We start from the raw sequence: 11,857 nt of genomic DNA on the forward strand, positions 1-11,857 counted from the left end.
TGGCAGAGCTGAGCAGCCAGGTTGAAAGGCTTACTGTACATGTACACATCACCATCAGCATTAATACATTGTACTGTATATACTACCTGTGTGTAAATGCCTGCATGATTGTTCACATACATGCTGGAAAGCACCCCAGGGTAGGGTTAGCATGTGTAGAGCCGGTGCTATTGGTGTAATATTGAAAAGACAGAAGCAGACACTGGCTGTGGGGCTGGTTCAGACTGCTTTGCATTCTGCAGAGATTCACTGCTGCTGCCTGGTTCTTCCTTAAAGAGCTGAATTACAGAGGTGCTGAATATCAGCCTGGCAATGAGGGTATAGGTTCCTGCTAGAAAATCTTTACAGTCTTCAAGAGTGGCCAAACATGGCTCTGTAAAAAGAGTCTACAGCCATATTTGCTCTATGAGGCTGTGCTGTATACGGTGTGCTTTGATCTAAATGCCAATGTGCTCAAGCATGTAATCAGTTTTACAATGTTAACACACTAATGTTTAGCAGGTCACATTACCATGGCTGCTATCTTAATTTAGTGTGTTTTACCATCTGTTGATTACAACAAACCACAAAGTACAGCTATGGCTAAAGGGAATGTCATTAGCTTTGCATTAAGAAAAGTATTGCAGAAAGTGACATTTTGACCTGATGATGGCGCTGGATGAAATATCAAAGGATCACCACAGTTATCCTGAGGGGAAGATGAATGTCTACCAAATTTCATCGTAAGCCATTCATTACCATTAAACTTGTTAAACTCTAAACCAAAAAAATTCACAGCAGTCCTAGTAATGAAAGATGGAAGTCAATAGAGATCATCATAGTCATTACACTGTCCGGGAACTATGAACGTCCATACAAAACAGGGCTGCCATTTTTCATTTGAAAATTACTGTTATAGTATTCAGTACAATGTTAAATTCAATCTGTCTTTACTGGTTTGAAATAAAACTTCACAGTGTATAAGCCCTTACAGCCCTTGTACTCCAGCAGACAGTGCTAGTAAAATACATCACTCTGATCCTTTGCATGTCCCTTTTTCCTTATTATTAAACAAGCCAGCAATTTTTTTCTTCATTGATGCAAAATGACAGCTACCTTGTGCTAAACAAAAACCTTTTGAGAGACAGTGTAGATGTATTTTGGATTTGACAACCATCATCAACACAAGTGGGGCCATTTGCTGCCTATTAAAAAGGCAACTGTTGGCAGCAACATTACACCAAATCTGAAGTCGCATGTTAGTTTCAAGGAAATCAAGGAACTATGTCAGTTCCCCAATGCAGTATAGATAGAGGCCACACAGGTTGTATTAGATGAAATAAAGGAACAAACTGCATATTATTTCTTCTTCATTGGAATTTGACTTTTTGTGACAGCACAACCTTAGTAGCACATTTTGTGCTAATCCATCTAGTGTGGAGATATTTTTCTGGCTAATTGAGAACTTTGACCTGCTGGTGGTGCTGAATGACAAGTTAAGGGCTTACTGAAGTCTTCATGATTCATCTTTTGAGGATCTTGAACACTGTATTAAACTTAATGACAATCCATAAAACAGTGATTTCATTCTGGGCCAAAGTGGTCGACCAACTGACAGACCCACTGCACCACCGGACTGACACTGTTGACCCTAGAGCCCTGCTTCTAGCATTGCTCAAAAACTGATACGCACCCTGATTCGTTCACCCGTTGTTTCTTTTACTTCTTTACCTTGCAAACCACTGGTATGATGCCGTTCTCTCCCTCTCTATTTTCAGATGCTCACCTCCTCCATCCCTCCCTATCCATCGCGGCAGTGGGGAAATCCCTTGAAGATGGCGCTCCATCAGTAATGATTTTCTGCTCAGCTGAGCAATGAAAGGTACACATGCACTCACTCTGGCTTGCTCTCCCCATCTCATTCTCTCTCTCTGTAAACTCCCTCATCCATCCCTCAATGCATCTCATTAAAGTTTTAAAGCCAAGGTAAGCCGGCACATCAGTGAATCTCTCTATCCGCCCACTCTAACCCTGACAAACTCCACCCCATCCCTTCCTCATTTGCTCGCTGTTTCTCACTCAGGGGCTGTATGAAATTAAGGACAAGACAGCTCGGCATGTCTTTATTTAGAAAATAATAAGCGAACAGGAGAGAGAGAGTAACAAACTATGGGAAGATCAGGAGGGGGAAAGAAGTGGTGAGAGGTAGCTGCAGCATCTCTGGAGGCTCGTGAAGAGCTCCAGGTCTCAGCGAAACTGGAGGGCAGGTTGATGTAGGCGCAGGCCGCAGCTGGTATGTTTAATCTGGTGTGGAGGTTTCTCGAGCACTGGGACTATTCTCAATCAAATTGTTATTCTTTACCAAACCTAGCAGGAGGATTCTGAGCGGCAGCTGTTTACTATGCTGGAATTAGTAATGTCCCCCCCAGAGGCCCACAGTGCTGCCTCCTCCAAGGCTGTGAGTTTAAAGCGAGTTTATGTACCTTTTTCTGAACAGTGGCCACAAATGACAAATATGATGGTAATTTCTATAATATAGTGTACTGAAACATCGACACAAGTAGGGAAGACGCATACAGTTACACGATAATGTCAGTTTTACAATATCTGTCTATTTAAAGTTTGCAAATATTAGCTACCATTAGCCACCACAAGCTACAAGAGAGCTTGTATCAGTAAACCCCATAAAGAAAGGGGGTTTGATTGCTCATGAATTCAACCACTTTAAGGAAGAATGTTACTTTCTCATTCAAAAGTTACATACTATAGTTTCTTGAATTTACTGTAAAACCCACTTTAAGTTTTAGGAGGGAATAGCAAAAATAAACGATTGGATTTGTGGAATGCATTTTTTAATAGAAATACAACATTAATGTACAGTAGACATATTGTTTATCCTTTCTGATGCATCAGTTTTTTTTTTTCCATTTTTGTTCTTTCCATGTGTAAATAAAGGCTGAATGAACTAATGAATACATGAGTAATAAGTTTAAATATTCTCTTTTAAAGCTTCTGTGTTCATGTAACATTTATGCTAAAGCTTATCAAACTCAACTGAACCATGTGAGGAAGTTTCATATATAATGCATATTTACAGTAATACGTGACTAAATTTCAGATAATTCATTACTGACCAGCAAATTAAATTAATTCATACAAACCACTAAAGGTTGACCTTACTGGGCCATTAACAGGAAAGATCAGTCCCAACTTTCCCCTGCAATCCACAACATCCATTTTTGGGAGGCAGAGTCAATATTATCCAGCAGGCTTTTAGAAACTTGTTCTCCGAATGGAATGTTGGTAAGGGATATCAATATTAATGGCATAATACTGAGACCTCATTATGCTGAAGGTCATGGTGGGATGTGGATTTAGAGTGGAGGAAGACAAACGAAACTCTTTAACATTTCTGGCAGAGAAAAAACATTCGGCTAGCTGTAGGATACCTCCTGAAGGCAACCTGTCATTCTCACTTACATGCGTTAAAAAAAAGTTATCCACCTCCTTCAAATTTTTTTTTGGTTGAAAATGTGTTAAATCCTCCCTGTGACTTTAAGTGTGTGCAAAGTGAATTCAGTCATTAAAATGCAAAACAAACTGTGCAGGAAAGTAATGATTTATGGCACCAAAGGGACTTTTTACACTGCAGATAGACTGTATCTGGGTAGGTAGTGTAATGCATGGAAGATGAGACGCTCACATGCATTTTCTGGATATCACTTAACAAGAAATCTCTTTAAACCCAGTGAGTCATGATTGTGTTTGTGATGTCTTTCTCATTTTAACTTTTGTCTTTGATTTTGCGTTCACGCTCTCCATCTGTCTCTCCATCTCTCTAAGTATTAAAACATGCTACAATGCTACAAAGACTAAAGTAAAGAATAATGTGGGAAATACATTCATGTGACAGTTTAGTTACAAAAACTGAATTCAGTCTTTCCTTTAAAATCCACTGACACAAACACACAATCACTACTAAATAAGGCCTTATTCGCCATAATAGGGAAAGCACAATACCAATGGCTTTGTTCTGTGTCCCAGTAAGCTATGACAGTGTGACAGTGAGTCAGCATGCTCAATACCAGGACCTTGAAATGAAAATAGCTTTATGGAATTGGTGGAATAGTGTTTTCACTCTTGTTCACATGTCGAGGATTTTCTGTTAAAAAAGGCCTATAGAACAGAGCAGCAGGAAACAAATAGGTCTGCTTGCCCGTGTTGTTTAACTCATTGCCACAAAATAAGGGAATACTGTCACATCTCCAGCAAAGTATTAAACTACTACACTTTCTTTAAAGTCTTATACAATCATTTGTGTTATAAAGACCACTCATAGGGCTAGCTGGCAAACTACTGTAGTTGACAAGCTAACCACCAGCCAGCTGGGAACATGCTAGCGCTAGTCAGTTGCAAAATCTCCATCTCTCTCCAAGCTAGCTGTGTTTCTGTCAGTTCACAGTCCAAGAGACATATCTGAATAAATTCATTGTTTTTAATAGCAATGTGACCGGGCCTTACTGTGTTCAAAACCATGGAGTTTCAGGTGAGTTCAGAATTTAGTCAGAGGCGAACACACACAGTTTGTGCATCGGTTGCTTACAGCTAACGTACAGTCGGCTGTTTAGGGCAAATACACACATATATGTGTATTTATATAGATGTATTTAACACAAATGGTCCAGAGGTAAAATTTGTTTGAGTGCTGCAAGGTTGCACACAAGTGTAGGTATTTTCTTCACCCATCACCTGCCAATGAGTATAATTTATATTTTTTTCAAATTATAGTTTTGGTTATACAGTTTCAAGTTTTTGTATTGATACCAGGGAACATTTTGTTTAATACCAAAGTACAATATTAACATGTTTTGCCAAATTCTTAATGTATCAGTATTTATTTTTAAGATTTATCTTATTAATCTCATTCAAAGCTAATTTTTCATACTTCTGACACTTTCTCATACTTGCTGCTACTGACAAATTCTCAAAAAAACAAAACACGATGGTGGCCTAATTTACTCTAATCTGCTCTCCGTCCTGTCAGAAATAACAGGCCCTGCATACAGGCTGCTGCAGTACATGTGTACATAAACCATGAATCACATACAGTATCTATTGAGTGTTTTGTGTTGACAGGGGATCGGAGGTGATGCAATCACCTTTGCCAGGGTATGCAAGCGCCACACGCTCACTGTGCCCCACACACAGCTGACTGGCTGATGTAACCGGTGCCCCTGTGGTTTATCTTGAGGCTCCACCAGTACAGTCCTCTGAATGATGCCTCACACTGCATTTACATCAGGCCAATGTATCAGCCAAGCCTCCCAAATGAACACATTTTGCCTGAATATCTTTAACCTATTTTATTGGAGCAACCTCTGCAGGGATCATCATCCTTGCATTGCTGTGGATGATGTCGGTTTACATTTTTCATCATAGCTGAATATTTCTCATCATAGCTGAATACTGAGCAGGGTCGGAGCTCAGAGGAATGTTTGCTTTCTGCACAAGGCACATCACTGTGTCCTTAGAGTGTCCGAGTACTGATCCAACCTGCCGCTAACAGGCTTTACAAATGAATGACAGACACACGATCTCCCGCATGGTCACAGGGAAAATGTGTGTTCCTTTGCAGAATTATTCCAAAGAAATAAAGTATAATCCACTTAACCTTAAAATGATAAAAACCTTTTATTTAGATCCTAAAATTAATTCTAATAACCTTGAAACATTCCTCTGTTTTGGTGCAGATATATTCAAAAATAATAGGTAAGCCACAGCAAGATTTAATGGCTCATGAGCAGAAAAGTTATCAAAATCCTTCCAAAGTAGAACATTTCTTTTACATTTCCCTACCTACATACAGCTCCTATGTATGAATTCAAAGTTTCTCCTCCTGCTGTTAAAAGCCTGTTTTAGGCTCATTAATGGAAAACAAAGTTTACATGTTACCAACAGTTAAAGCCCAGCTACCCTATTACCTCAGCATGAATTTAAGACATATTCTGAATGTACCATCTGGACGTCTCAATGTTTCAGACTTTTAATGTGTAACAGTAAGAAACTGGCAGAGAGAGGGAAAGCAAAGCATGAGGCAAACATTACCATCGGAGGGCGATCTTGATGGGTGTGGTGAGGCAGGAGGTGAAGAGGTCAGCTGGGAGGTCGGGGTTCATGGGCAGCAGCTCGCTGGCCTCGCAGGCGGCCAGCTGGATGCAGTTCTTCATGGAGGGAGGCAGCGGCATCTGAGCGAGCGGGTGGCTGGGGTTGATAGCTGCCACCTGAACAGACAGAAGATGACAGTATATTCTTTAAATATGTTTTACAATGCATCTGTGATTTAACATCATCATTCGTATATGCTGTCATTTTCTTTTTTGGTCTATCCTGTATACACAGCATCTACTGCATGTCTGTCTCTACTGAGGTTTCTTCATCTGGAGTGAGGGTCAAAGGCTACATCCACACAACAACATTTTAGCTTTAAAATGCATACGTTTCGCTACGTGTACACCTAGCATCCACACAACTATGCCGTTTTTTTAAGCCCCTAAAATGGAGACTTTTGGAAACACAGACCAGAGGTGTAATAAAATATTGTATCACGATATTTTGTTCTGTATGCTGTACATATTGTAAAGCCCTCTTTGTGATATTGGGCTATATAAATAAAATTGACTTGATTTCAGTGTTTGTCACAAGTACAGCCCAAGCCAGACCCAGAAATAAAAGAACCCGTAAAAGAACAATAAGGTTTCAAATATCGGTAGATGGTTTCAGACCCAAAATATTGAATTATTGAGCTGCTCCACAACCTAACCCACAGTATTGTCTGGGGAAATGAATGACAGAGGGACAGAAAGAGGAGAGGAGCTGGGTCACAGACAACCCGACTTTCTGAAATTTATTCGTGGCTAGCTGTCTGTCAGAGGACAGAGCAGACACAGACGTGGAGGGACAGCCCCATTTGTTCATACACATTCATCAAGAAATAGGTCTGATCAAAGCCGCTGCCATTTCAACAATGTGAAAGTGAAGCACTTTCACACTGAACTGAGATGAGCATCCCCAAGAAGCCACAGTCCTGCTATTGTGGCAGCGCTAGAAGGATTAGAGTCACAGCAACAGCAGCAAGGTGAGAGGGCGACAGAAGCAGACAGGATGAGGAACTTGAGCTGAAGACCAGATAAGACATGAAAAGAAAGGTCAGAGACAGACTAAAGAGGAGCAGCCTGCAGATACAGAGAGATATGTAGTGACGAAAGGAGGCACAGGGAATAAAGATAACTTTAGAGAAGAAGCAGCTCTCTTTGGTATCTCGACACTCGTCACACAAAGTAAAATCAAGTTAGTGAGTGAGTTTGTGCAACTGTCCAGCAAATGAAACAGGTGAACACATTAGCACCCTGTTACCACCTACACAAGCCTGTTGTCATTATTGTTGCAAGCTGTTTGTGCTCGTCAGTCGTTTGGCACCATCACATCGCTCCAAGAAAACTTTCCCACATAGGCAAACCTACTGTCCGTTTAATCACGTCAGCTTTTTGCAATAGACTTCACTAAGGCCAGAAATTAATGTCTTCAAGACTGAGCTCATTCTCATTTAAAAGTATTGTGTTTACTGCTGGCTGAACTGTCATAGAGAGAACATGCTGTATTGTGTGTACATCATTCAATATTATAACATGGAGGTTTGCGAAAACACCCCAAAATAATCTCACTAAAAACTGAAATAAACAAATAATTCTAACTGTTTTCTTCTGTTATGGACAGCATGGGATGAGCAATAAAAATCATATTTTTGTTTTGTTTTCCCCCTATTGCATGTGAACGGAAACAATTATGATTGCAGAAGACACAAATCAGTGCTTTTTGCAGGTTTGCCACCTTGTGCTTCCAGGCAAAACATAACAATTGACGCACTGCCTGAGACATTTTGAGAACGTAATGATAATGTGATAGGTTATCGATCCCAGTGAGGAAATTTTGCCCTTGCTTTCCCCCTAAGCGGGCGGTCTTCAGTGGTAAACAATCCTCTTGTCTATTGTAAAAACAGAATTAGCATGTTATTTCCACACTCTGGGGCGGCTCAGTCAATACCGGCAAACGTGAAAAATGTAGGAGGCTTGCATATGATGTAAAACTTTAATTATATGTGGAGCCCTTGACTATTTATGTGCTCATTGTGCTGTTGTACTGTTGATTTGTTTGCTGGGAGTTCAATATGGTTTCTGTCTTTTGCTGAGTAGACTTTAATGAGCTGTGGGTCTTAATGAAGGCAGCAATCCAAGACTTCCCTTTATCATCGCTGACTGCTATGGGTTGCTGCCTTCATTTTGCAGCTCTGCCTAATTTTAGTAACAAATTAGGGATGGAGATTATTATTATTATTATTGCCTCTTTTATGCAAAACAAAAGTCTCTCGTATTCCAAGAAACTGTATCATGCCACTCTCACGTTTTTAATTTAGTTTTTTTTACTGACAGCAGCTTTTGAGTTTCATTCCATAACAGTGTCAACAGCTCTCCACCTGATAGCCCATGATCAGTGAAGCCAGTTATTGTTGGCGTCAGGGGCTGTGGAGAATGTCTGTTGATGACATGTCGGATTATATTGAAGACTCTTCCAGTGACTACACAACTTAACATCACAATTTCACAGGCCTAAGTCTGGAAATAAATAAATAAAATCAAACCTAACCCTGTTGGAATTTAGAAATTATAGCCAGCTGAAACTAGGTTAAGAATCCAATACTTTTGGAGTTAACGTTTGACATTTAATTGGCCAGTTGCATTAGCTTCCACATTTCCTCTGTTAGGCCTAGCTTTTGAGAATAAAAAATGTAATGCCCCCATCTCACCTAAATAGCTGAGAACTGAATACAAAACTGAAACTTCAGTATAAAACATTTTACTGAAAAAAAGGTAAAGCAATCAATACATTTTCAATAAATAAATAATGCCTTTTCTGAGGTTTTGTTCACATTTTTGTAAGGAATCCCTCTGTAGGCGCAGTGAATGTCAAAATTTCACTGTAGCGATGTGATCACCATCAGGGTCGATAAGGCCATATATTAATGGATATCTATTGGCTAAAATAAAGCAGATCAAATGCTGAACCTCTCTTTACTCTGTTGTGTTTTGTTCACCTCAGTCTGCTAATGTTGCAGCACTACTCTCCTTAATGACAGGCTTAATCTACACTGTGAGTATATCACTGCATATCCCAGTGAAAATCAAAAGTATGCGAATGTGAACCATTAGTTGGGTGCAGCGGTGCGACTGACTCAGAGTTCAGACACGGAGGCTGACAACTTACACGTTTTCCCTAAGTTTCAGCACTAAGGAATCTGTTATTGAATCATTTATTTCTCCTCTCTTTCGAAGAGCAGGGTACAAAAACATTCAGGTAGCAGCCGTTTTAGCCGGCGCTGTCGCTTTCACGGATTAAAATTACAAACTCATATCAGCTGTCACTAATCAATGATAATTCTACGAATAACTAGATTGTGTCTGTTGTGGATTTGTGTGTCTGTACTCGGAACAAGCTGTAACACTGCTGTACAAAAAAGATCTGTATTTTTAACAACTCCAACACAGTGATACATTTTCTCTCTAGCGGATATCTTCACATCAATTTAAGGCAGCGCATTTTCATATCATATCAATATTATTTAAGCTTTTAAACTGAATCAGGACCTTCGGTGTTTGGACTGGTGAAGAATAAGGTTTGTCAGATTTAGTAGGCTACACCTGTTATTTCAATAATGTCAAACATATTTAATCAAAACCTGCCATTGTTTTGTGCTGTTGTGTTGTACTTCATGTCCCTCTCTCTGCGTAATGATGTGTACAGAGTGTGTATATATTTTCCCTGTGATGTACAGTCCTGTGAAAAAGAATTTACCCCTGCGGACAATAAAGTCTAACTATCTATATCTAATTAAGTCAATATACTGCAACTATGTGATCAGGCTCAGCATGATCTAAATTCCTAATATTAAAGTACTCGGCTCAGGATCAGAGACAAAAAATATATTAAAAAAACCCAGAGGGAGACATCCCTACTGTCAGGACTACATACATTTTATTACAACAGTCACCTTACCTGAATAAAGTCTAAGAAATTATTACTTTTAATTAATTAACACTTTTATTGATGAAAGCACTTGCAAGTGAGCATTAACACTATTCCATTAGCTTCAGGAAGAAAGAGCAGAGGTGCTATATCACAAAGCGAAGGCCACATATTTGATGAGGCAATTATTAATGTTAGTAAAGTTACTACATTGATCCCAAGATGAGCCACATTATGACATGTCAAATTTAGCTTGTCAGGTGAGAGTTATTTATTGATTGATCACATCATACATTTGCTTCATGGCTTTATTAGTCAGTATATCAGTGTCAGGAACAGAAGAAACCGTCTGAGTGCGAAGTGTGGGGAAAAACTAGGCACTCGAGCAGAGCTGCTGGTCAAACACTGGGCTGTTGGATAATCACTAGCTGGTCACGTTTTACCGAGTAGAGTCTGCAACCAGCCTTGCTGTTTTTCTACCAGGCACGTTTGGAGCAGTCAGAGTTGGTTTATCATTTGCTTTTAATTCAGTTTCACTTTCTCCATGCGTTGCTAGCAGTGACTACCAATGCGTCTATCTTCAGCCTTCTCTGTCCCACAGTTTGGCAACAACTCAATATGTGAGCGACAATTTGGGGTATTTTGAGTCCTTGTTACAATTCTTGGCGTGTTATTTGAGCTGGAAAAGTTTTCAAAACCTTCCAACAGTTGCAATGTGCCAATTTCAGTTTGATCTGAAAGATTTGTGTGGGATGAATAAAGAGGCTGTGATCATATATTGCACACCTGGCCTTGCTCCCTGTAAATAAGCACGTTGGTATAAATTGCAAACGGTTTCTGTAAGACCTCTTGAAGAGCTGCAGACACTCTGAACAGCTGTTTACTGCGGCGGAAAATGTTGCTTCAAGTGCTAAAACTCTTTCTGTGTTTGCAAACACTGCTGGGGCTACAGGCACGAAGGCTGAGGAGGAGCAGGAAGAGAGTGTGAGAAATCTCCAACTGTCTGGCACATTAAAACTCTGTCATATAGGCATGGATTGGCATAGAGATTAAGAACATACACAGACAAGCACATGAGGCCTTTCATAACATGAGATTTACCCCACTCCCGGTTCATAAAGCATTGGTTATCATGAAAAAAGAAGTTTAATTATTTTTAAAATTGCCATTTGGACCTAACCAAAAATGTAATCAAGTAATCCATGACAATGTAACTACAATCAAATCACATATTTTTTTAATCTAATCTGGGCTGATTATAATGACTTATTTATGATTACATGTAATCAGTTATTACCCAACACTGCATACACTCCCCTCCAGAAGTATTGGAACAGTGAGGCCAATTCTTTCATTTTTGCTTTAGACAGAAAACATTTGGGTTTATTTCCAGGTATTTATATCTGGATCTGATACACAACTTAAAAGATAGCATTATTTGTTACGGAACACCAATTTTTTTAGGTGAGCAAAAGTATTGGAACAGATAGACTTAAAATAGATTAAAGTGAATAAGACTTAATATTTAGTTGCAATAACTGCATCAAGCCTGCCACCCATTGACATCACCAGACTTCTTTTGTGATGCTTTTCCAGGCTTTCACTGCAGCTTCTTTCAGTTGTTGTTGTTTTGGGGTTACTCCTTTACTCTCCTTAGCAGGTAAAATGCATGCTCTATAGGGTTTAGGTCTGGAGATCAACTTGGCCAGTCTAAAACCTTCCACTTCTTGTACCTAATGAACTCCTTTGTTGTTTTGGCAGTGTGTTTTGGGTCATCATCTTGCTGCATGATGAAGGACCT

At 39.6% G+C, this 11,857-nt stretch overlaps 1 protein-coding gene across 1 annotated transcript in view; it reads right to left on the reverse strand.

Moving 5' to 3' along the window:
- The window catches only part of rptor (regulatory associated protein of MTOR, complex 1), a 182,454-nt gene that overhangs the window by 93,722 nt on the left and 76,875 nt on the right, over positions 1 to 11,857 (reverse strand). Inside the window, exon 6 of the mRNA XM_035659536.1 lies at positions 6,085 to 6,260. Coding sequence (XP_035515429.1) covers positions 6,085 to 6,260 — 176 coding nt within the window. The remainder of the gene's footprint in view (positions 1 to 6,084; positions 6,261 to 11,857) is intronic.

The sequence above is a fragment of the Morone saxatilis genome, unplaced genomic scaffold (genome assembly GCF_004916995.1).
Source record: "Morone saxatilis isolate NCDOM2014 unplaced genomic scaffold, NCSU_SB_2.0 Contig17, whole genome shotgun sequence".
NCBI classification, from domain to species: domain Eukaryota; kingdom Metazoa; phylum Chordata; class Actinopteri; family Moronidae; genus Morone; species Morone saxatilis.